This window comes from Biomphalaria glabrata, chromosome 5, assembly GCF_947242115.1.
Source record: "Biomphalaria glabrata chromosome 5, xgBioGlab47.1, whole genome shotgun sequence".
In the NCBI taxonomy this organism is placed as follows: Eukaryota; Metazoa; Mollusca; class Gastropoda; family Planorbidae; genus Biomphalaria; species Biomphalaria glabrata.
In genome coordinates this window covers 10,168,489-10,196,357 of record NC_074715.1, presented here as the reverse complement: position 1 = coordinate 10,196,357, position 27,869 = coordinate 10,168,489, and the positions used below count along the sequence as shown (strand labels likewise).

Here is a 27,869-nt window from a genome sequence, read left to right as displayed (position 1 = left end):
TGACATATTTTTTCCCAGTTTTCTTCAGGATTCGCACAGTGGACCTCTGGTGCGGAGGTCATGTGCTCGACCACTTAGCCACGGCGCTTCGTATATATGTGATGTTGTGTTTAAGTTGCCCCTGTATGTTTTATTCCCATTGTGCTAAAATGTTTGTTATGAATATTAAAAGCTGTATCGGTTGTCGTTCTTATGTTTACATGTGCTTGTAACTCGTCCGTAAGAATGTGTTCACGAAATGTGTGTTGTGTAGTCATTCGGTGTATTCAAGCCAGACTAAGCGGACATGGTTTTCAACTTTACAATGTCTGCCGCTTAAAATTAACACCATACCGGGGCATGGAAAGTTACATGTAAAATACTTGTTTTATTTAAATATTGCATACACATTAACATGTGCATTTTAATGTCAAATTAAGAATTATAATATCTACATGTCTCAACATACCTGTTTAGCTTTCCTGGGAAAATGTAGAGTCGTAAAAATCAAACTGCCATTAAAAGACTGTAACATTTTTTCAGCATTTAAATAAAACAGTGTTAAATAATAATACGATTTTACACTACAATAAAAAACGATTTATCATCGATATCCGGATGCCTACTTATTAAGTTTTGATTGAATGTTGAATATAAATTAACGTTTTGTGCAGTGCGAGAGGCTGATCATATGTTAAATGATTTTATCTAAGCCCGTTTGGTATATTTTTTTTTTTGCATACAATACTGTGAAGATAAGTGAAAAGTATGGCTAAAAAATTCACTGAATTACGGATTTCAAATCTTGGTTTTGTAATTAATGATTTAACACATATGATTGATATAATAATGCACCACCAATAATAAATTAAAATCTGTTAACTTATACCTTCTATTTGTTGTTCATTTGTTGTTCATTAAAAACCAACTATATGTTGTCGATTTTTGTGTGCTCAAATATTTATAACTATATCTGTTCTGTATGATATAAATGATTTTTATATCAAGACTATAATAGAAAGTTTGTAATTTTGAAGGTAAGAGCTACATATGAAACAGTCTAGTACCCTAAATTTAGGTCAGTATTAATCAAAATTCATTAAGTTGATAAGTGTCACTAAGTAGATTAATAAAAAATATGGCAAGCGTAATTCTTTACTTAAAAATATATTTGGATGAATTATTGACAAAATCGACAACTCTTTCAAATTCAAATAAAGAAAAATCTTGTAAAAAAATGAACATGTGGATTTTAAATAAATTATGTTGCATAAACCACTTGGCTGCCTGTAAGAGGATCAAGATTGAGTTGTCTTTATTGATCGACTAAAGGCAGAGTGGAAACCTTCTCCCATTAATCTTTGCCATCAATTATACAAAAAAGAATTGGACATAGTTCCCTAAGCTTGCAAATTTTGCTGTATACAAGTAATCAAAAAAAAAAAAAAAAAACTTACATGTACATGTCAATGGGTCAATGTATCCAATACAATGATGACACATTCCAGTTGCCCTGTCACACGATGAGTTGATGCATTGTTTGCTACATGCATTTTTGCAGTTGAAGCCCCAAAAGCCATGCTTGCAGACTAAAAACAAAATATCGAAAAAAATACAATCAAATTAATTTTGTAAAAGCAATGCAGAGATGTGTGAGTGTAAGTTTTAACTTATAACATGCAATAAAAATGCATAAAATAAGAGCTATTATATATATATATATATATATATATATATATATATATATATAAATATATAAAAATCCCTGTCTTCACCAAGATTCGAACCTGGGACCCCGGTTCAGAAGCCAAGCGCTTTACCACTCAGCCGCGCCTCCTTAAATATTTATAGTTGTTCCTAAATGATGGAATGTGACCCATCTAAAAAAAAAAAAAACCTAGCTAACTTCTCAAGATTTTATCTAATTGGTTATAATTTAGTCAAAATTTTATGTAACATAGAATGCTTTGACTTTTATTGTCCGCTTTAATTTTTTTATACCTTAACACATGAATATACAACATAAAGTCCATTTATTTCATATTTAAATCAAATTACACTTTAAATCTGTGTTTCTAAAGCATTTTTGCAAGCCTTCGTTCGCCATGAGAGCAACTCTATATATTTTGATGTCGCGCGCTTCTAAATATAGATCTATACACAAGCCAATGTTTTCATTAAAAAAATGGATTTAGGTCAAATAGCTATTTTTAGCTCCATTCAGAATATTATATAATATACAGCAGACAGGCGTATGTGTGCATGTAGGTATATGTGCCGAATAAAAAATGAAATCCATTTGACCAATCTTAATAAAACTTGTCATTAATGTTCCTTACATCATTGCTGAGACCGTAGTGTTTTTTTTATTATCCCTCTCCCAACTGAGGGGCCCTAAATATAGATCTATACAAAATCACCGAAGATAATTACTTCCTAGTCCAAACCTCCCCGCAGGACGATGGGAGCGGGCAGGGTTTGAACCCTCGACCATCGATAAATCTGAACAACAGTCCAGCGCGCAAACCGCACGACCAGGCAGCCATCTCTATTACAGAACGAATTTCTACTTTTTTTTCGTGGAAAAAAAAATAAGAAGAGATCATTCTCCATGTTTAAAATAGATCTAAATTTAATCCAGGAGATCATTAATACCCAAACTATGGCCCACAGGCCGCGAAATATAGCCGTCTAGTACTTACTAAATGGAAAAATTGATTTTTTTTTTACACGTTACATTTTTATGACATAATAAAAAGCTGTGCACAAAATATTATACATAGTGTACACTTTTTGCGATTAAATTAAATAAAGAAATAAGATTAGCTTACAACTTCTGTTTTCATATTAAAATTTGTTCCAATCATTTTTAGTTTTCTCCTTCACCTTCAGGAAATTTTTTATTTGGTATTGAGAATACATGCTTTTTTAAAATCCAAACCCAATTTAGTTTAATTGGGGTAAAAATCAACATTGGCATCGTCAATTAAGAGAGAAAAGAGTTAAAATTGTAGCATAAACTTTTTTGCAGACTCGCGGTCAGTGGCCGCGTACACAAGGACACCCCGCCATGTTTCCTTTTCTATACCAGGCTAACCATGCAGGACACGCCTTTAAGGTAACGGCCCCTTGAGGAACGGCGCCTGGTTGTGGGAGCTTTTTTACAACTCCGCACAGTGCAATGAGGATACTCTCGCACCGCCTCAGGCACCCCCACGGGAGTCTTGTTTTGCTACCCTTTTAGCCTAATCGTTTCCTCCTACGATCGTTTCCAACCGGGCGCCACTATGAGGCAGGGTAGCATGCCCAAGAAAGTGTATCTTGACAATTTTCTCATATTAATCTCGGAATCTTGCCATAAAGTTCCCTGTCTGCAATAACACGTTACACGATTCTAAAAATAAACAATTTTTTTTTTTACATTTCAATACGAAATCATTTTTTTTTTTTGTAATTTGCAAGTGAAAAACTACTTCTTACAAATTGAAAATGAAATCGTCTGAAATTATCTATCAATTTTTTTTCCAATTCTACTCTTTTAGTAATGATCTTTTGGACCGTAATGGTGCAATGAGGATGACCAGGAGATAAAATGACCGGGGATAATTGAAGTATATCTTTTGTATCTTTTAGATTACAGACGTTACTTCAAAAGATAAAATAATTAGGTATTACACATTTGATCTGTAAATCTAGTCCTGGATGTTAATAAGTGACTTACTATGCCGTTGGGTTTTCTGGCTAGTTCAGGCCACCCATCCCATGCTCCAATGGCACTTGGGGAAGAAGAAGTATCTATATTAATTTATCCTAGCATATGGAACAAGAAAAGTGCCTTTATCTTTGTGTCCTTCTGTGTATTTTATTGGTTTTGTTTTGTATTTAAAGATTATAGTTCAGTGTTTTATCTATATTAGCTAATGTACTTTTAAGTCCTCTATTCTGAAGGGTTGCTTAAATTAATGATTTTACTAAAGGTTTTATACTAATTAAATTTGAATATTCATTTGTTATGAACCTCACTGCTCTAATTGTGCCTGTTCCAGTTTCTTAAATTTGAATTTTACTGCAAATTTGATTTTATAGCACTTCAAAACTTGAATTACAAATCCTTTATGATGTTTAGCTCTCACTTTTTTTTTTGAAAAATGTCTGTGATATCCTGTGTTATTATTGTATGTTGTTGTTGTTTCTTGTACTATATGATTTTAGCATCTAAAATGTAAATATTTTGTAAAATATTAATTTAATTTTAAAAGATACAACAAACTTTTTTTTATAACTGTGACCGGTCATTTCATCCCCGGTCACTTCATCCTCGGTCATTTCATCCCCGGTCACTTCATCCCCGGTCACTTCATCTCCGGTCACTTCATCACCGGTCATTTTATCCCCTGGTCATTTCATCCCAGGTTACTTTATCCCCTGGTCATTTCATCCCCGGTCATTTCATCCCTGGTCACTTCATCCCCGGTCATTTCAACCCCTGTCATTTCATCCCCGGTCACTTAATCCACGGTCATTTTATCTCCGGTCATTTCATCCCCGGTCATTTCATCCCATGGTCATTTCATTCCCCGGTCATTTCATCCACAATTAAATTTTTTTAAGCCCTCATTTCATCCCCTGGTCATTTCATCCCAGGTCACTTCATCCTCGGTCACTTCATCCCCGGTCACTTCATCCCCGGTAACTTCATCCCCGGTCATTTCATAGCCGTTAACTTCATCCCTGGTCACTTCATCCCCAATTATTTTATCCCCTGGTCATTTCATCCCAGGTCACTTTATCCCCTGGTCATTTCATCTCCGGTCACTTCATCACCGGTCACTTAATCCCCGGTCATTTCATCCCCTGGTCATTTCATCCCCGGTCATTTCATCCCTGGTCACTTCATCCCCGGTCACTTCATCCCCTGTCACTTCATCCCCGGTCACTTTATCCCCGGTCATTTCATCCCCGGTCACTTCATCCCCGGTCATTTCATCCCCTGTCATTTCATCCCCGGTCACTTCATTTCCCGGTCATTTCATCCCCGTTCACTTCATCCCCCGGTAATATCATCCCCTGTCATTTCATCCCCGGTCACTTCATCCCCGGTCATTTCATCCCCGGTCATTTCATTCCCGGTCATTTCATCCCCGGTCACTTCATTCCCCGGTCATTTCATCCCCGGTCACTTCATCTCCGGTCACTTCATCCCCGGTGATTTCATCCCCAGTCATTTCATTCCCTGTCATTTCATTCCCAGTCATTTCATCCCCGGTCACTTCATCCCCGGTCATTTTATCCCTGGTCACTTCATCCCCGGTCATTTCATCCCCTGTCATTTCATCCCCGGTCACTTCATCCCCGGTCACTTAACCCACGGTCATTTCATCCCCGGTCATTTCATCCCCTGGTCATTTCATCCCCGGTCATTTCATCCCCTGGTCATTTCATCCCCCTGTCATTTCATTCCCCGGTCATTTCATCCACAATTAAATATTTTTTAAGCCCTCATTTCATCTAATATATAAATATGATTATGTAAAATGCTTTTTGATATTTTTGACATGTTACTAATGCGTTTATAGAGTTTCCTCTTTCATTTTGCATTCTTGATAAGAAATCTTATAAAATATTGTAAATCTGGGTGTGCCATTACAATAATTATGACCAAGCCGCTGATAACTTATCATCAAAGGCCAAGGTGTGGTGGAAGTACGACCATGTTTCATTTTATTTCATTTTTCAATTGATCTTTCTTGAAAATGGGCTTGTCATTTTTAGCCTTAAAATAAGGTTTTATTTTTTTCTAATAAAGGCTGACTTCACCTATTTTCAGGATATCATGTCACCTATATAAGTTTTGCTTTAATTCCTTTTAAACATTACAGATGCCAACTATGTTGTAGAACTTTATTTCTATCGATATTTCATTTCTACATGTATACATAAGTATGCATTTCGTTTATTGATATTTACTATATATCAAAACTGGTGGGCCTTTATTTATGTGAACATAAATACCTGTTTATACTATATTTCCGTCATGATGAAGCTCCTATAGCCTTATAATTATTTGAATGAGTGCTTATGCAAATAATCTTGCATGTATATTTAGGGTGTTACTATCTCTCTCTCTCTCTCTCTCTCTCTCTCTCTGCCATTAGGCGTCAATCTGATCTATTTTTTTCCCCACCCTACAGCATCATTATTAGGTTTTGTAAGTGGTCAGCTGTTCTCTGTTTCAAATAACCAACATTGCCTGGTTACCCGAACTCTTAGAGAAATATCTCTGGAGTTCACATTTACAGGGGATGAAATGACCAGGGGATAAAGTGACCGGGGATGAAATGACCAGGGGATAAAGTGACCTGGGATGAAATGACCAGGGGATAAAATAATTGGGGATGAAATGACCGGGGATGAAGTTACCGGGGATGAAGTGACCGGGGATGAAGTGACCGAGGATGAAGTGACCGAGGATGAAGTGACAGGGGATGAAATAACCGGGAACCTTTATAACATATCAAGTTGAAAAATGCTTGATGTCATAAAATGTTACATATAAAATAAAAATTAATGTCACTGTAATAGTCGACGCGACTAATATGTCTCACCTCGAAAGTAATATACACAATTATTTTTTCGCAGTCAGTATTGTTAACTGATAAAGGAATTAGAAATTACTTTTGAACTTTAAAATATGGATATAATCATACTTTAAGAAATGAATGATTTAAAAGTATAAATTTTACCTGTATTACAGAATGGCGGGTCACTAAACCCATAGCAAGTGTCACTGCAGAGTCCATCATCAAAGCGGCACTTGTTTGGGCAGTTGGCATTACAAGAATTTTGACAATGTACACCCCATGTACCAGCATGACATTCTGTTATTAGAAATTCACTCTTTTAAGAAGATTATCAACGATATAAAAAAATATACGTCATACTTAAAACGAATTTTATAGACCTATTATTTTGGAATTATTTTTGTGTATTTTAATAAAAATTCTTTTTTTTTTTGACAAACGTCTGTTATATTTTTTTATTATTTTTATAGTCATATAATAAATATGATATAAGATGTCACAACACACACACAAGATGTTACAATGTGTTGTGATGCCGGGGATTTTACTTGAATTAAAAATAGTTGAATAAATGACGATCTAGAATCACAATAAAAGATTCTTCGTTAAAGCAAAACTCTGGAACTTTATTTAAATATAAAACGTAAGTACAGCTTATGTACAAATTACAGATCAATCAACACAAAAATATCACAAAGGCTTTTAAAACAGAGCTCTTAGAAGACCGACTGACTACTATGAAAATATTTTATCGACTGGCGTTCTCTCTACTCTCGCCAATTCTCTGGCGCTAACTCTTTAAAAAAATGTCTTTGTTTAATTTCAAATCAACCAATAGATTTGCAACATCATAATCACGTCTTGGGTAAAACCTGAGGTGCTGTCAAGGGTCTAGATTTGTGGGGTAATTCCTGAGGCTCAGTCAAGGGTTTATATTTCTTTTAAATGTGAAATGTACAAATAATTTTATAATGGCATCTGTGACATAAGATATGTGTTTTTATATTTCTTATTTTTATATCTATTTATCTGTCTCTCTCTCTGTCTCTCTCTCTCTCTCTCTCTTTCTCTCTATGTATGTATATATATATATATATATATATGTATATATATATATATATATACATATATATATATATATATCCATCTAATTTTTTGTCTATCTATCAATCTATATCTATCTATCTTACAATGTATCATTAATTTAGGCTATCTATCTATCTATCTATCTATCTATCTATCTATCTATCTATCTATCTATATATATATATATCTATCTAACTATCTATCTATCTATCTATCTATCTATCTATCTATCTATCTATCTATCTATCTATCTATCTATCTATCTATCTATCTATCTATCTATCTATCTATCTATATCTGTATCTATATAGATAGATATGCACATCAAATATAAAAGCTAAGCAACATTGTCTAGTTTTTAAATCCCCAGATAACTAGGATGATGAATTTTTTTGTTGCGAACTTGCAATTGATAAACAAAAAGAAGCATTTTAAAAAACTTTTTAAAAAAAAAAGCTCATAGGAAGTGTAATTATATCAATTGGTCTTGATCAGTCCTGTAATTAGATTTGTTGTAGATCTAAAACAACAGCAATAAGTCTCTGAAAAATAGTTTTTTGTGTATGTGTAGCTCTCCTTTATGCTTTTACTTTTTTTAACACGCTATGATCCTATCTCTTACCTTGACCAGTTGGAAAAATTTTAGGAATAGGGGGTTGGGGGGGGGGGAAGGAAACGGATTTTGTGTGAGTGTAACCATGGAAGCTTTTCTAAATCAATTTGAAAAAAAAAAAGGGAAGGGGGACAAAGTGACTTTGACTTAAGCCGACATTCTAACCGCTCTGCTAAGTGGGAAATGAATGACAGTAGACGATTGTATAATTAAATTATCTATTGTTTGTTTAACCTTACTTTAAAGCGGCGACGTTTAAAGTGGATTAAATAAGCTTATAGAACATTCAATTAAAATATCTTTCACTTGTTCGAGATACCAAACAAAAGTAAAATCCTATAGCTATTTAACTATATGGTTATTTTTTTAATTTGTATACTCATCTATCACATAAAAAAAATAATTGTGCAACATTTCAGCTTGACCCAATACTGGGCGTCAGATAAATAAAGTATACAAAATTTTACTAGACAGACAGACAAACAGAGTGAGTTGATATAACCTTTTTTTTAATATAATTAATACACAGGGTCCAACATATTTATTTTGATTTTACACATAAGAATCAAATTGCATAGTACAACTTATTAGACACACGACTTTCATGCATACTAACCACAGAACTATATATATATATATATATATAATTATACCTAGACTATTAATCACCGAACTATATATTTACGCAAATCGATAATATACAATTATTTCCTATTAATTTCCAATTAGATAATGTTTCGAAATAATTCAAGCCTGTCGTTTTTAATAATCTTATGATTTTAGATAGTACATTAAAAAAAATAAGATTGATTACCTGGGTCATTCTAGATCTAGCTTATGTAACAAGGTTACAAAAACAGTTGGTATGGAAATACAAACTCAAAATAGGCCCCCGAAAAGGTCCGCTCAGGCAGTTAAAAAGAAAGTTTTCAATATTTTTAGAAAGAGTATTAGAAACTATGAACTTACAAACTATCAACAACTACAAAAAGATACAAAAAGAAGAGACGTGCTCGTGTCGAAAGTGTTAGCGATACAGTAGTATTGTTCGACTAACGATTAAATAGCACAGGCTACGGATATTTATTAACCCTTAAAACGCGTGTGGAAGTTTAGCCTCTAAACATCAGAATTGTAATTCCATTTCGTATGCACTCGTTGTAAAACAGCTCAGCACTTTAAGGGTTAATGCTATTATTAATGCATTGTTAATATTCACATGTATTCAATGAACTGATAATTATGGGGATGTGGTTGTATCCTAGTTCACGTCTATGATATGAAAAAATGCTTATTAATAGTTGTTTTAAATTTAATTCCACATGTTTGAATACTAAATATAATTTTCCTTCGTAGCCGATTTCTCTTTCTCCAGTTGACCAGGCTGTTGTTGAGACGATGACGTGGCCGTTTGGTACACAAAGAGAGCATGTAGAGGATTGTTTTCTTCAACACAGCCGTTGATTGGACACACTGTATCAGCAGACCGTCCCGACAGACGCTTCTCAAGGGAGCTTCAGGTTCACATGCAGCCACGTTGCAAATGAAGTCCAATGCGCCGTGGTCATCCTCAGCTAACAGTCTCACGTCCAGGGGATAGGTCTATTCAAGTGCAATTTAAAGATGTGTTCCTCTTCACAGCTCAGATTTAGCCTGGATTGACTGACATTTGTATATGCCAATGTCGATGATAATGGCAGAAATACATGCTTTGTTGATGGTTTTCTTGGCATCTAAATTCATTGTGTCAACGTTGTCTTGAGCTGCCAGGTACTTGTTGCAGGTATATCAGGAACAAACGCTTCAGGCTCATGACAGACTTCCGTTTCCTCAATTGTCTCTTTCCATTCGATTCGGTACATCCCGTTGCGATCGTCGCAGCAATTGTTGTCACGTGTCTCGTCTTGAAAGTCACGCCCACAAGACTTGCCCACAACACAGTCAAAGACAACGCTCCAATTCCCAGCGTCTCCGTCACCACTGTTTGTGCAGCCGCAGTCCTTACCATGCAACTTCGTTACCAACTAGTCTATAGGCAACTAACAGCTCCTTCACTAACGAGTCAATTTTTCCTTTCGCTTGAGACACCATTTTATCAAATTGATATGTTTGTCCTTCCACTTGCAATACACTTCCATCTACCTTTTTCCCCATCCTCTTAATTTGTTCACACATTGCATCAATATCTTCCTGTATCTTGCCAATGAGCTCAACAATCTCCAGCTAAGTTTCAAAGAGGTAAGTCTTCGGATCTTCTTCTTCATCTATCAGGGCTTGCCGGAGACGAGCCGTAAGCGCATCCTTGCTAGCACCAAGCTTCAGAGGTCTGTAACGAAGTTCCAGCCTTAGCTCTTTAACTAAGAGTTGGTCTAGCTGTTTCAAAAATGACATTGTGATCAAATGCTACCTCCTGTTGTGAGAATCGCCTAAAATCCCACTTCCAGACACCAAAATTATAACTGAAGGGACGCAACTCTACGAGTTATATTGATGTTTATCTACACTAAGACATGACAAACACACAGAACATCTACTTTGAGCACAGCATCTTTATTTCAGCTCTAGACGGAAATCGTTCTCTCTTCTTTTCTGATGTCAACATGCTTCTTAGACTAGTCACTAAGAGTGCGCACTTTCTGCACTATCTTGGATGGCTGTGTGTATGGCAAGGTTATAACAATAATAATATTATATGGAAATCTAAATCTAATACTATACCTAAACTTCTGATTTAGATCTCTAAATATCTAATCCAGATCTACTTCTAGATCAAGAATCTAGCTGTAATCTACATTACATTTACGTAATAAAAAATATTAGTAAAATTTAGATATTCTTTTGATAAAATGAAAGGTTCTTTAAATTTCGCCTGTTATCGTATAACTTCAGTAACCTCTACATTATAATTGAATATGCATTTATTTTTTTTTAAGTATAGTCAAGCCAAAACTTACATGTATTTTTTTTTTTTTAATAATGGTGAAATTAAAAAAAAAAAAAAAGAGAATAAAAATAGAACAAAAATCGTCAATAGATTGAAAGGCAGGTGCAAAAGAAATGTGTAATGTGGGGCTGTATTAATTTAAATTATAAACTTACCACTATAAGTTTCTAGTTCACAAAGTAAAAATGGTAAGCTGGCATTAGTCGTTACATTCTTTGCGGTCATTGTGAAAGATTTAGCAAGGGCTTGCTTGTGAGTCACATATATGATTTTTTTTCTGTATGGCTCCATTGTCGTAGTGACCTTGTCATATATTTCTCCGTAGTCATTATATTTCTTAACCACAAAATTAACTTGCGCATCTAAAACATAATTATTAATATATATATATATATATATATATATATATATATATATATATATATATATATATATATATATATATATATATATATATATATATATATGTGTGTGTGTGTGTGTGTGTGTGCATGTATAAATTTTACAATTATTTAAATTATTATTTAATTGGGCTATTAATTATAATTAATGTGTGAAAGACTTCTTTAGAATATATATATATATATATATATATATATATATATATATATATATATATATATATATATATATATATATATATATATATATATATATATATATAATATATATATATATATATGTGTGTGTGTGTGTGTGTGTGTGTGTGTATGTATAAATTTTACAATTATTTAAATTATTGTTTAAATTGGGCTATTAATTAGAATTAATGTGTGAAAGACTTCATTAGAATATATTTAACACATTAATGCTAATGTCGTTGGATTTTTTGTTCTAAAAATTGTTTAAAAAATTACAAAGATTAGTCTGCATATAAGTGGAATCTATATATATATATATATAATTCTCTTCATTGCTCAACAGTTTAGATAGAAAGAAGTAAATAAAAGATCACTCTTTTATTTTTGCTACCCCATGTTAAAAAGAGGGGGGGGGGAGACTAAACTAGTATTTACCTGTCACTAAATAGCAGGGCCGGACTTAACAATTGTGGGGCCCTATCTATGCGAAACGGATTTTGCGGGGCCAAGTTTGGGTAGGGCTATGGATAATGAATTAAAAATTGAGATTTTGTATTAGAAAATAAATTCGTATTTGCATTTTATTTATTCTTTACTACGTACAGAATTACTTTACAAGCCTTGAGTGTACCGAAGTCATACAGTATATCATACAAATTATATTACCTACATCAGGGGTCGGCATTTTTTCCTATCGAGGGTCGCGTTACAAAAATTTTGGGAATGGGGGGCCGCATCATTGGCAAATCCAAGGGGCGGGGCGATAGGGGCGATCGTCCCCCTTACTCGACCGATCCCCTCCCCAATGAAGGGTGGGGGAGGACAAACTTTAGTATAGACAGTCTGACAGTCAAGACTTCAAAGTCACTAAAGCATTATGCGGAGCGGACTGTTGGACTGATTATCGCCTAATCTTATCTAATCTAAAAATATGCATCAAACCACCTAGACGGCCCCAAGAATGCAATCATGCTAAGCGCCTAGATGTATGTAAGCTCACAAACCCAGATAACAAGAACGAGATCATCAATAAACTAGACAATTTACTGAAATTCATGTACATGAACTAGGATGTGGGAAAACAGCTGGAATAAACTAAGGGACTATGTGTACTTATTGGCAATCAGTGTCCTCGTTCAACCAAAACGCAAGCACCAGGATTGGTTTGACAAAAACTATGTGCAAATTGAACAGATTTTAACACACAAGCAACATTGCTTTAAGACCTTTGGGTGTAGTCTATCTTGCCCCCAAAGCAGAGAACGTAACACCAATGCCAAAAAAGACTAACAAGAGGTCCAGCGGAATCATGAAGGAGTCATGGTTTAACAAAAAAGCAGATAAAATCCAGTCCTACGCTGACAGTAAAAATGTTTTTTTTTATTCAAGCAAAGATTTTTATGGTCCTCAGCGAAATGGCTCATCCCCCATATTCAGTGCTGATGTAAACAAACTTTTCACAGACAAGGAGGAAATACTTGTTCTCTGGGCTGAACGCTTCAGTAATGTCCTTAACTGCCCATCAAGCATTAATCAAGTTATTGCACGCATTGAAAAAATCCAAATAAACCATTCACTCGCTGACACTCCCCGGCTCAACGAAGTAATGACTGCAATATTTAACATCTCAACTTGTAAGACACCGAGGCTACTCCATCCCTGCTGAAATATACTCACTAGACAGTTCCGAGTTGAGAGCTAAACTAACAGAAATTTACCAGATAATGTGGGAACAAAAGGAACTACCCCAAGAGTTAGAAGACGCCTTCATCATTCATCTTTACAAGAGAATAGGAAATAGGCAGTTATGTGATGGCCATTGTGGTTTATCCCTCCTATGCATTGCTGGCAAGATTCTAGCTAGGGTGCTATTAAATAGACTACAACACCACCTAGAAACTGACCTACTTCCAGAGAGTCAATGCATCTTTAGGCAGGATAGAGGCACGTTTCAAATTATCAGTGCAGTCCGCCAACTCCAAGAGAAATGTAGAGAGCAAAATTCAAATCTCTATACTGCATTCATAGACTTGACTAAATCTTTTGATAACGTCATTCGTAAAGGCCTTTGGCAAATCATGTCTTTCTTCGGCTGCCCAGAACAATTCATAACGAATTTGCGCTATTTCCATGATGCATATGCCTACATGCCAAAAAGGAAATGTGTATTCCCAGACCTGGTAATGCGTATTTTGTGTGGAAAATGCGTATTTTCCCAAAATATTAAGAAATATACTCAGGAAAGACTAAAAATCATTTAAGCGCGTAATATACACAAATTGCAGCAATCCTAAAGTTTACACAGCGTTAAGTTATCTAAGACATTTTGTACATTTGTTAAAATGTGTACACTTTTGTCATAGACTTTTCTACAAAACGTTAGAATGATGCCGTTCTTGTGACTTGGGAATGATTTTATGATCATAATGCCTCTAGTGTATTCCACATTCCATAATAGCGGCAAAAGAAATTTCATTAAAAAGGATGGGAATTTTTGTTACAAGTGAAATGAGACTTACACCAGATGTAATGGTTTGAATAGCTGGATCAGTGACATCTATTTCTATAATATTATTTTATTTATATTCGATTTCTTTACAAGGTATCCAGACACTGGAAATATTTTATCACATTTTGAGAGATTTAAAATTTCTTCTTTTAGACCAATCTTTGCAAAGTCAGCATTGAAAGTTTTGGCATCCTCTACAGTCACTAGTAACAAACATTTTAAAGATATTTTTTCCAGGCAGATAATCCTAATTAGTTACTGAATTTGTCTCTAATATAAAAGCTGAGGCTATTTAGTTTGCTGAATAGCCGTTGAGATAAAGCTATGTGTTATGGTTTCTGATGCATGAAGTTGTTATATAATATAAACGTAGAATTAGAATTAGATTTATATCTATATTCTAAATCTAGATTTACGTAAATTCTATTATAGGTGCCTGACATCGTAAAGTATCTCTAGTACTAGATCAAATCAATTCCCAATAAAGTTTGAAGACTTCATAATTGACACTGAAAGGAACTTAGCTCTATTTAGATAAGTAAAATGTAGTTAACATTGAAAAAAAAAGTGGTATATCTAAAAACAAATAGCCAATTCCGCATTAACGCAGTGATTATTTTTTTTTTTTTCTTTGCTTCAAAGGGGAAAATGCGTGTTTTCAGATGATAAACCGTACTCTCGTATTTTTGTGTCAACTTGCGTACAAAATACGCAAGATGCGTACTTGTAGGCAACTCTGAAGATGGCTTGCAAGAAAGATTTCGAGACAACGGAGACAACTCCAAGTCTTTTCCTGTCTCAAATGGCGTGAAGCAGGGCTGTGTGCTGGCTCCAACGCTTTTCTGCATAATGTTTACCGATTTGCTAAAAGATGCCTTTCGCATAAAAAACATTGGAGTTAGTATACGATATTTCACTGATGCAAGTTTATTCAACACTGAAAGACTCAAAGCAAGGACCAAAGTAAGCTAAGACTGCATCAGAGACCTGCTATTTGCAGATGTTTGTGCCCTAAATGCCTCAAATGAAGAAGAGCTTCAAAAGAGCCTGTCTCTCTCTCTTCGCCAACGTCTGCATAAATTTTGGCCTCACCCTACATGTAAAAAAGAGAGAAATGCTGTACCAACCTCCCCCAAATAAATCTGTCACTGAACCAGACATTCTTATAGATGGCCAGAAATTAGCAAACGTCAAAAAGTTTGTCTATCTGGGAAGCACCATATCAGCAAACGCCAACCTAGATGATGAGGTTGACTTCCGTGTTGCTCGTGCCAGTGCTACAATGACAAGTGTGGCAACGGAGAGGACTCAAGATATCCACAACATGAAAGTCTACAATGCTGAAGTTCTCCCGTCACTCTTATATCCATCAGAGTCCTGGAACTTATATTTTCGCCACATCAAAAAGTTTAACTCCTTCCACCTACGATATCTAATGAGTATCCATAAGGTGCGATGGTCGGACCACATACTGGACACAAAAATATTAAAGCTCAAAGTCTACCCCCGTCGGAGTCTGATCTCTGTCGATCCGCATATTCGCAAGGAATATTCAAGACATAATTTTGTTTTAATTGTCAAAAGTAATACTGTTTCAAAGGTTCACTTGGCGTTGTAAAAAATGTTGTTTTATTGTGTGTAAAATGTTTTACGTGATTCAGATGTTCCCGTAAAGTTAAAGATAATTACTTTCTTGTCCAAACCTACCGCTGGAAGACGGGGGATGGCAGAGAGCAGGGTATGAACCTGTAAATGCCAGGTTTAATGGTGTAAGGTTGCCGAATGCGAATGTCGTGTAATACTGAGTTCTTGCTTCCTGAGGTGCTCTTGACACGTGACGAGACAAATAGTATAAACTGACCTAAGTCCGTTTCAGCAGACAAACATGAAGTTAAGTTTATTAATTGTATAAACTAAACTGTTTGCTTTTAGAAAACCAAAAGTAGCCATTGCCCCTAAACTTTGCAAGCCGCATCACATGGTGAAATAATCTTTTCATTTCTATTCCAAATTTTTTTTTAGATCTGAGTGTGTTACAGAGGGGCAGGCATTTTGCAGAAATCTAATAGCGGCTTTTCCCCTTACGAGGGCAGCTAAAAAAGCAAAGTTGAATATGGCTATGTGATTAAAACTTAAATCTTTAATTAAATGATAAATATCAGGTGACCGAGCCTCGCTCGGATGAATATTTGTTAAGGAAGGATATATACCCGAAGTCATTTTGAGAATATTTTTGTACCAGGTGGCCGAACCTCGCTCTGTTGAATAATTTCGGAAGGTTATATACCCGAAGTCATTTTGGGAATATTCTTGTAATTACGAAAATGAACGATCGGATAAAGACTACTAATCTGAAGAGTTGTTTTAGTGTTCTGTTAGTTCTAATTGTAGGCCTAATTGTACATGTCGATTAAATTTAAAGTCTTTTAAGTCCTCCTACAGTCTAGACAAACTACAGCTCACGTCCGTCTTATAGTTTTACAATCCATCTTTTGTGTAAAACTATTGTAGGCTTACTATTATTGGCTTGGAAGAAAGTCTTTGCAGTGTAACTTCTCTACGTTATAGGGTAAAACATGCACTTAGTGAAAGTAATTTTTTCTTATTAGACTTAAATCATGGCATTAGTTTTCTAAAGAAACGTTTCCGTGGGGCACCTCTGTTACGCCAAACAATATGCTTGTTACCCATACGGGATACGTGCCCTGCCCAGCATGACTGTCTGACTATAAGAAGTTCATACCGGCTTTTGCCATCCATCCATCCTAGTGGTGCTATGGCCTGCTTTTACACATCCATCCATTCAGATCTCTCCTGGCCCTAACTCCAAGCTTTTTACCGAGGTTTATAGTTAAATCAAAAGAGGCTGCAGTGTACGCAAACTCGTTGACCGCTAGATGTTTAGTGTGAGCAAGTAAGGCGTAGAGAAGCTGTGTTATGACTATTTCCTTTGTTTTGGTACAGGAGAGGTAGACACTGAAGCATGAACACATGGTAATAATTCACCAGCAAAATAATAATAATAATAAGGCTTGTCTTAGAGTCCGAAAATTAATGAGGATTGCAGCTGTGACCTACATATCTTGCCACATCCAGGGCAAGCATAACCATTGTCCGCGGTGCTTGATTAAGATTTTCTTTTAGCGTCTGCGTCTGTCCTCGGCAGCAAATTTTCTTTTGGTCTCAAATGTGTATCCGCGGCCTCTGTATAGAGGGAATTCTTTAAGTCCGACAGTTACGCTGAACAGAGCAGTATTCTGTATAGGAGACGAATCTCAGACGAACGCATGCCAAAGGCAATCTTTTTTGGTGAGCTAAAAAGTGGTCGACGTAACACCGAAACCCTTAAAAGACCAGCTTATGGCGCAAACTTTACTTAGCTGACATAGAAGAGAGCACATGGTTGCATGCGGCCTCAGAACGAGACAGATGGAGGTCACCAGCAAAATAAACAACAATGTGAAAGGTATCTACACCGCTCTACGCAATTAAAGAGTAAACAACTTATTAAGCACTTAAAACACAATAACTAATTATATATCGGCACATTTAATTTCATTACTTTTCTTTCATAGTTCTATAATAAATCAATGTACAGTAAGATGGTTCGCAAATGTTTAATTAGGTCTATTGATCCTTTAAAACTCGTTCTTGTTTGCAAAGAAATATTTTAGTGTACTACGGTAAGCCTAGTGACGTAAGCAGCATTTTTCCCGTTTACGTCATGGAAAATTTTCATTCATAAAACATTGCAGCCAAATTTAATTTTTCGATAATGAGGCATTTTCAAACCGATATAACGGTCGACCTCGAGTTTTCCCGATGTGGCCAATGAGTTGAGAATTTTTTTCTCACTAATATGCACATACCTTGAAATTTTAAAGAAAATCGTTAGAGCCGTTTTTGAAATAAAATTTATATATATATATATATAAATATATATACATACATACAAGAATTGCTCACTTAAGAGTATAGGATAAGATTATTCCAATGTCGCGAAATCAACGCTGATAGAATAACACGTCCTGTCTCTATATAGTCTCTAGAAAACTCCTATATGTTTAAACAAAATAAAGTTAAATTTAATATGAAAACACAAATTACCTTCAAATAAGTCTGTATAATATATAAACATTTTGTTTACAAAAGTGGGCTGAAAAAATATTTTCCAGTGCAATGCCCTGTATTCTGTGCTGTCTTCTATACATGTGTCAAAACCATCTGTAGCTTGTGAGTATTTAAAAACGCTAGCACTGTTTTGCAATAAAGTTTCTGAGTTACTGTAAAAGACATCCTGTTTTAATGCCACATTTTGACCTGAAATTTTCAAAAACAAATTGTAAGTGTTTTGTTTCACCATTTGTTTTCTCAAAGAAGGTTCTACCAATGCAGGTTTAAAGAAGCAGATTTAACTATTTGAAAAACAAATGTCATTTGAAACTAGTACAACACGAATATCAATCATAAACTATCAACAATCACTGTCTTACTTCCCAGATATCGCAAGATGCAGGGTTAACAGCGGGTGTCGACGGTAAATATCGTAAGACATAACAAATTATAGAAAGTCATCTAAATCCATACAAACATATATATTTTTTTTTTCGAGGGGGGCCCCAAACCCCACTCCCTCGAAAAAAAAATCCTGGCTATGCCCATGATATATATATATATATATATATGTAAGGATAAAAAACGCATTTTCTGTGCTTTTAGTTTGTCAGCCATGTTAATATCGAGAAAAAAAAGGCTAAAAGCTATTAAACATTTGATTTGAGGATCGCCGCCAAAAAAATATTTTTTAACTAAGCTCATTTGTAAGTTATACATTCTGTTCAATATGCCTGTTCGTAACTTTCTTTGTTACAGAACCATAATTCAAAGCTTTAAACAAAAAATTTCGGAAGTGGGATGAGAAATTAAATGGACAAATTAAATTCTACTATAAATTTTTGCATTTTTAGTAGTCATGTATACATCGTGAGTTATAGTTGCAAATTTATTTATACCATAAAAAAATATCAGATGAGTATAGGTTGGATAAAGCGACTAAGAAAAAAAAATTGGGTTCAGAACTCATCTCAATTTTTACTCTAATACTGAATTTTTTTTTATGAATTCATATGTTTCCAAAATACATAATTATGATGAATTCATGTGCAATTACAAAAACTCTTCCGCAATATTTAACTATTCTGTTTTAAAACGTCATGTTTTTGTCTTGAAACGACAGTGAAAACAATTATTTTTCGCTGTCACCTGGTCCTACCCTTTTTTATTTTATATTTACTAATGATAAAATTTGAGATTACAGTGTGTGTGCGACATATATACAAATGGGTTCACATATCAATACGTAACTTATATTATAGAGATATTCAACTAATTGTATTCACAAACTAGAATTTCTCCGTCAAAAATGAATATCAGAGGTCTAGAGTTGAAAGGGCAGTAGATGCAAAAACCCACACACCCACACACACACACACACCTAATCGGCCTAGATATCAGAAGTGTAGCGACATAATATAACAATAATATAGTAATTCATCTAATTTTGTTTACAAACTATGATTTTTTGTATAAAAGTAGGACCGCCCCCCTCCTACTTAAAGAGTGTTTAGCATGGAAGGACAGTAGTTATATTCGCCCCTCCACCCCACCCAATCGGCGAACAGGGAAACAACATAATATATAGATCGGTTGAAATATCAATAACAAGTTTTAGTCATATATATATATATATATATATATATATATATATATATATATATATATATATATATATATATATATATTCCGTTAACAAGCTGTAATTTCTACAAATAAATTGGACGTCCCCCCTCCCGAAAGTTTATTATTGAGAGGGGGGGGGCGGGATTGATGTCATTGCACCCTCTCACTCCACCAAATCGGCCATCTTACTTGAGGGAGCGAAATAATCAAAAAATAGTTTGAAATATAAATAATGAGTATATTTTAACATAAGAAATAAATTCGTATACAAATTGTGTGATTTCTTAACTAAAATTCTACGCCCCTCCGTTTGATAGCGAATGTCGAACAAGACAATTAATAATAACGAAGGGAACAGTCAAATGTCGTCAAGCTAAATGTCTACGCCCATTAAAACTGCCTCTCTCCAATCCTATTTTTGTTTTTAATAGTCACGTCATTGTCTCTAATTAATTTCTAATCGTGCCATAACAGTTCTTATCGCATAAATAAAAAGTCGATTATTTTGTGTTTTTTTTTTTTTTTTTTTATTTAAGATAAACGAATTTCATATTTCTTTTTAATTTATTTGAAATGGTTGATTCTTAAAAAAACAAAAAAAAAACACAAAATTTAGCGCAAAACCTTTCAATTTGAAATATATAGTTAAATTTTGTTTGTAATTTCCAGTGTAAACATGATATATGGATGACTGAAAGAACTGACTTACCACACAAAACTTAAGTGATTTTACTGTTTTGATTGAACATTACCGATATAGAATTAGATGTTACACTGATGTTATGTAATGTATGTGCTCGTATCTATCTAATGGTAAGAATAGTAGGATGGATTTCGAAGAAACCTCGATATGACCTTTTTAAATGTTAGCTTTTAAATATTATGGTCACATTTGAAGAACGAGGGGACTAACAAGAAACGTAAGATAGAAAAGGCGTATAGTTTTAGTGTCCTGTATCTTGTTTATAAGTTATACGTTTTTTTTTCTCTTTTGAAACGCTTGCCTTGTAACAGATAATACATTTTTCACCGATAATAATTATAGTAATGACCTGTCTTAAAAGTTTTTTGCTGCTTCTAAGACGTTAGAGACTATAGTTGCTTAGTTTGAGTTGACATGTCTCCTTTATGCTTTATAGTCTTGTGTCTGTTTCTTGTGCAAAGGCTGCCCGATTATCTTTTTAATAATTTAATCTAGTTGTTTTGTATGGTTGGTATTAACTAGGTCTTCCTATATTAAGAAGTGTAGGCATGTGGGCACTACCTATGTCTTCAAGAACTGTTAGTATAGAAATGTCGATATCTCCTGGAGTCTACTATCAGGTTTTCGCGCGAACAAATTTGAGAAACACTGCAATATGGGATATCAATAAAGTCAATAATATCGACAATTTCGAAATACGATTTCTGTTAATATTTATTTATCAAATAATATATGACACTCAAAGTGTTTAAATAATATATATATATATATATATATATATATATATATATATATATATATATATATATATATATATATATTAAACGTTATTGTCAATGGCAGATGTCATTTTCAATTATTTCATTTCCTTTACAGGTATAAGGTATGTTTGTTACTAAATATAACATTTTATTTCTGTTTTTATAATTATACTCACCTAGGCTGATTGTTATTGAGCAGATATGAGACAACAAGGTACTTTCTAAGAATATATAGTGCACATATTTATCCTGTACCTCAAAGTGGATGTCTATCGTTCTATCTCGAACAATAAACGCTTGAAATGATAAAGCGTCTATTTCCTCAAAATTATAATTCAGTATCGAAACTATCAAATCTTTAATTATATCTGTCAATTAAAGAAAATGGAAAGTATTTTACATGATTTAAGTAATAAAAAAGCATGGTAAATTTCTTCTCTTTTTACAAAGCTATATTAAATGGTTATGCCTTCAGTCTGTCTGGTTTGTACACGTTATTTCCCCCACACCCATTCTCGGATTAAGTTAAAACTTTTAACAATAATTTATTGAACTAGGCAAAGACATAAATCAGTAACAACAAAAATCAACTAAGAAGTCAATTCTTTGCTAGTAATTAATAGTCACAAGCATTACTAACATGGGAAAATAATCCTCTAGTATTCGCAGATATCTTTAAATACGTTGAACCAGAATTCCATACAAATCCGTTTGTCCGAGAAAGAGATTTCTTGAAAAATAAGTCAGTCAGTGAGAGGTAGGCCTATATTGCGCTTATAATTTATATATCTAAATATTTTTTTTTTAAATATAAAAAAAAAAAATCAAGTTATGTTTTCATACCAGTCTGCGCATATTTAGGCTTGTAAATAACTAGTGTCAGATAACAATTACCAAGATTCCGAGTAACAAGTCTAACCCACGGGTTAGAGTATTTCTTCCCTAATTGTAATGCTAGGGTTTCAGTTTGTAGATCAATACAAGTCTCATCATCATCATCACTGACAGCATAAAGTATGTCATCATGAGACTGATTAGTGGCAACGTTGAACGAATTTGAAGCTTTTAAAATAAAATTAAAACATTGTTAAATTATTTTTATTTTAAATGTGATAATTAGATGCATGAAAAATAAAAAATAAAAAAGTTTAAATATACACATTTTCGCTTGACCCTAAACAATAAAAGTTTTAAAAGCCCTTTTTTTTTTGCTTTTAGGATCATTATACGAAATCAGTCATTCAATTTTTAAACCAGAATTTACCTCTGTATCTCAGTGCGTTTTTGTTTTTACTAATCGAGTGTCAACATTATCTAATATAAATCAGTGACGTAGCTAGCGATTTGGGGGTTCGAGGGCTTGACATCCTTAGGGGCCCCTGCATTTTGACATTCGACATTATGACACGAGATAATAGCGCAATATTTAATATACAAATTATTCGGACTCTCATTTGGGGTCCCTCAAGTGGGGGCCAGAGGGGATTTTTAAATTCATATCCATTGCCCCCTCCCACCCTAGCTTAGCCCCTGATATAAATATTTTGCTTTTGTAATATTTTTTTTTACTAGTTCTAGTGTCAATATTATCTAACATAAATGTTTTACTTCTGTATTAAAATAAATATGTACTATTATTTTCTTTTGACAATAGGATTATCTGTAACTTACAAATTTTACTCAGCCCATTCATTTTCATTTAAAATAAAATTAAATATATTTTATTATTTAATAAAATAAAAAGGTATAGTTATTTTAGTAACTCTACCCCCCTAGAAAATTTGTGTTCATTCTGGAAAACTTCATTTTTTTCGATCAAAATAATTCGCACTGAAAGAGTTAAAATTCGTCAACTGACACTTTTTGTAAAAGTGTAGAATATCCCAACAGAAAGGAGAACTTAGGATGGATAAGAATACAAAATAAATAGGAACGATTAAAACTTGGCTGCACACGACAAAGGAGCCACCTTAATAGCGATTCAAAATACTAAATAATGAGATAAATATTCCAAATGTACTTGTTCAATTGTAATGTTTGTAAAATGTTTTACTTATTTCGGATGTTCCTTCAGAGTTAAAGAAAATTACTTCCTAGTCCAAACCTCCCGCACGACGACGGGGGATGGGAGCGGGCAGCGTTTGAACCCGGGACCATCGATAAGTCCGATCGATAGTCCAGCGCGCAAACCGCTAGACCAGGCAGCCATCCTGGTAATTTATTTTTGTTTTTAAGTAGTCATACTACATTAAAATCTTGAGAATTATCACACGTGAAAGTGTGTTTGAATGTCAAACACAGTTATAGATTTTTATCAGGGTAGACAATGAGGGTTAGGGAAGATGCTTAAGAAACTGATAATGAATTTCATCTTCTCCTAGCGTTGTGTCATGTGATTTGTCCAGCGAGTCCCTCAGTTCTTCAAGCGAGAACGGTTTGTTATAGTCTTCATTGTTCTCTGATCAGAAATCAATTGGGTGTCTTTTCTTTCTGATTTTGACTTTTTGGAATTCTGGCGTGTAGTGAGCAGTGGAAGATTTACCTGCTATTGAGGATGCAAGACAGTCAGGTTTACCTCTGGGGGATGTAACAGTTTGTCCTTGGTTTTCAAATGCCCTATTGCATTTCATTCTTTCCCTTTGATCCGCCTTACTGCCTTCCAAACCGCTCTAGCAGAAGTTTTGGCATCCAGACTGACGACAAAACTTCTCCAGGAATTCCTTTTGGCTGACCGTATGGTTTGTCTAGCATTCGCTCCATCTATCCTGAATAGCTTTAGATTTTACTGGGAAGAATTCTTTATAAATACAATCAATCATTTTTTTTATATCGTCAATTGCAAGCTGTATCAAATCATGGTTTGAATTTTGAGGAGGTTAGGGAAACAACTTTCCGTGCAATATCAAGTAGCTTGCTAGCAAAGATATCAGCTGGACTCTGTTCATATTTTCTGTAATATCCTCAGAGCATCTTTTTTTGGAATTGTTCCCTATCGGCTTTATTCAGCTTCAGGTCGTCCCAATGAGGGGAGATTGCTTGTTAGCAATGATATTGGGAAGTGATCACTTCCCCGTAGATAATTGCTTAACATCGTCTAGAAGTCCGGGGACGAATAAGATGAGGTCAATGCACGTGAGAGATCCAGTTCCTAGATGCAAGTAGGTCGGTGATGCATCATTGTGTACGCATTAATCATATTTGAGAAATATATCCTCCAGCATACGACCTCTTGTGTTAATATCGTTGGATCCCACATAGTGTAATTGGCATTGAAATCCCAAAGGATTATATAAGGTCGAGAAAGTTGTTTTATGAGGTTTTCCATGTCTGTTGGGTTCAATGGAGCGCCTGGAGGTAGGTACAGGCTGCATCAAGTGATAACTTTGTGTAGGCTTATCCTAGCTGTAGTGTTATCTGTAGCTCTACCGTCTCACGGGAGACGTGTCCTTCACAAGGACACAGACTCCACCTGATACACTTCCCGTATCCTCAACAGTTCTGCTCTAAGTGCTAGAGCTTCAAAAACTGATATTATCTTACAGGAATGTTTCCTTTAAGCAGACAGCTACAGGAGTCACTATCAATAGCTATATTTCCTCATAATTGGCCTTGAGGCTCTACAATTCCACTGCACAATCCTGGAAACCGTGGCTTATTCTAAATAACCAATAACCTACTTGAAGCTATTAGGCCTTAGGAGGCCCCAGAGGGTTTCGCTTTATTCCAATCATCTTTGTATTTTTAGACTTGGGATTGGAAGGAGAGTAGGACACCCCTTTTGGGGGAAGTCTTTCTCTCTGGAGAGGGGAGATCCCTCCAGTTAGAGCGCAGGCTATTCCCTCCTTCCTCCCTTCGGGTATCTTCTTTAATTTCATTTCTCACCTTAGAAAGTTGGTCAACCTCTAACTCAGAAGAGGTTAGGGTGTCTGGCTGGATTAAGGTCTGGAAATTTAGGCACCGATATTTAGGCACCGGATATTTAGGCACGCGAAAATTTAGGCACCCGGAAATTTAGGCACCAAGATAATTAGGCACCAAGATAATTAGGCACCGACACCCAGAAATTTTAGCACCGAATAATTAGGCACTTTTTGACAAGGCGGAAAATTAGGCAGCGGAAAATTAGGCACTATTGAGAATGTGTGGAAAAAAATGACTATCATAAGAATGTGTGGAAAATATAATAAGTCCTTATTAAATGTCACTATATAATATAGACATCACATAGCAGAAAATGGGTTGCCTGAATTCATAAAACTTCCAAAAAAATAGGGAAATTACTTTTGTAAAGAAATAAGACTGAATAAGTTCGATATAAAAATAAATTATTTTGTTACTTCATTACGATATTTAAACCGAAACTACATTATAGCTAAGATCAATATTTGTCCCTAAGACAAAAAAATCGCCCTCTCCCCTTCAAACTTAATTTGCTTCTTTGTGAAGGATGTCTCACTTTTCGAAAAGGATATGATGGGGCGGTGAAAATGTTGATATTCCAATTCAACTTTACATCTTCTACCATAAACCAAATATATTGATTATGATTTTATGCGAAGGTATGATTCCCAAATTCCTATTGTTTTCAGTGCCAATTGTTTGCTCTTCACAATGAAAAAACAATTCGAATTAAAACAAAAAAAAAAGTCTCATACATGCATTATTAAACACACACACACATAATTAAAACAAAAAAAATAGTCTCGTACATGCATTATTAAACACACACACACATAATTAAAACAAAAAAAAAAAAACAACAACACTGGTTTCCTTAACATTCAACACTACCCTTGTATTATATAACTTTTTTTTTACTGTTATTAATATTAGGATGGTTTTCACAGAAATTTGTCTACCAAAGTTTTTGGAAGGCCTATAAAATATAATCCCCAGACTTCCATTTAAACACCTTTGTACTATGCTGATCTTATTTCTATACCCTTGACCCCAGTGTAGCCTGAAGATTCACTAGGTAACCTTTACGACCAAGTTTACATCTACCGGCGAGAAATACTCTCATTTAAGTGAGAGTGTGTGCCCCCCCCCCCCCCCGCCCATCCCGTTTTATATTTTTTTATATTTATCACCAACACTCCCCGACATAATAAAAATATTTTATAATACTTTTTAATCTAAAGTATTTACATTAGTAACTAAATATTTACACAAATTGCAAAATCATCAATTTAAAAAATTCATCAGTCAACCCTTAGGGATTGGTGATGGACGGAAGCAATGAGCAAAGTATCATCTCTACCTCCCCTCCCCTGAATCATTATATGTCTATATTATATAATGACTCAGGAGTCATTTTTTTCCACACATTCTCATGATTGACATTTTTTTCCATTTTGTCAGCTTTTCTTTAGTTAGAATCGTTATTGTTGTTGCTATTTATTACAACGTCATCAATTGCCCATAACATTTTTAAAAATTATTTTCAAAATTTAGGTCGCTAATTAAAGAGTGCCTAATTTTTCGGTGCCTAATTTTCCGCTTTGTCAAAAAGTGCCTAAATTTGCGGGTGCCTAAATTTTCGGGTGCCTAAATATCCGTGCCAAAATATCCGTAAAAATGGGGTGCCTAAATATCCGGTGCCTAAATTTGGCTTGATTCTCTGAGGAGAATCTGTATCAGGCATAACCGGAGTGATGGTTTTGTCATGCTGCTCGGTTTCCGTGCTCTAATCAGCGAGTACAGAGAACCTGTTCTTTAGCATGACAACAGGGCTTTCTTGTCTCTTTGGAGGTGTGTTCTGTGGCGGTGTTTTCTTCTGAGTTGGAGGAGGAAGACGGGTTGGTGTGGCCAATGTGTCCGTCTGTGTGGATGTGGATTTTCCTATCTTATCCACAGCCTGGGCGTAGGACTTTGTCAATCCGAATTGGCCCTTGGGTAGGGTAGGCCAGTACAGCCGATTTCGCCTGGCTGAAGGTACATCCATTTCTTACCTTGTACTTCTTCACGGCAACCTCCTGTTTCCACACTGGGCAGTCCTTGGAGTAAGCTGAGTGGCCAAAGTAACAGTTCGGGCATTTGAACTGGGCTGTGCAGCCCTTGTCCTCATGATCCTCTCCAGCACATCTGGCACACACAGTGTTCCTCTTGCAGACTGCCGCGCCGTGTCCTAAATCCTGGCACTTGAAGCACCTCATGGGGTTAGGTATGTAGGGCCTCACTGGAACTCGTAGGTATCCTGCCTAGTTCTGAATGTGAGGATAATAGTGGAGGTTTTGACCTCCTCACTATCCCTGCGCCTGATAATGCGCAGGGCATGAGTGACTCCTTCAATGCCCCCCCACTATTTCCTTCTCAGAACATTCCAGCAGGTCTCTAGAGCTGATAACTCTTCTGCTGGTTCAGACTCTTGTGT

At 35.0% G+C, this 27,869-nt stretch overlaps 1 protein-coding gene across 1 annotated transcript; it reads right to left on the bottom strand.

Annotated features, from left to right (window-relative positions):
* Positions 1-180: 180 nt before the first annotated feature.
* LOC106052365 (uncharacterized) lies at positions 181-27,532 on the bottom strand. Its single transcript, XM_056028753.1, has 8 exons — positions 27,448-27,532; positions 22,391-22,558; positions 21,673-21,864; positions 18,401-18,613; positions 11,359-11,565; positions 6,723-6,857; positions 1,437-1,568; positions 181-505 (listed from the first exon to the last, which is right to left on the bottom strand). Exons 1-8 carry the CDS (start codon positions 27,530-27,532, stop codon positions 498-500), a joined length of 1,140 nt encoding a protein of 379 aa, XP_055884728.1. The 3' UTR covers positions 181-497.
* Between the last annotated feature and the right edge of the window lie 337 nt (positions 27,533-27,869).

Excerpts from the sequence above, each read along its gene's own strand:
- LOC106052365 (XM_056028753.1), bottom strand. The coding sequence starts at position 27,532 with ATGCCCGAACTGTTACTTTGGCCACTCAGCTTACTCCAAGGACTGCCC. Across the intron at positions 21,865-22,390 it reads ACTTGTTACTCGGAATCTTG|ATATAATTAAAGATTTGATA; the intron begins GTAATTGTTATC and ends TTTAATTGACAG. Across the intron at positions 6,858-11,358 it reads TGAACTAGAAACTTATAGTG|AATGTCATGCTGGTACATGG; the intron begins GTAAGTTTATAA and ends TTCTAATAACAG.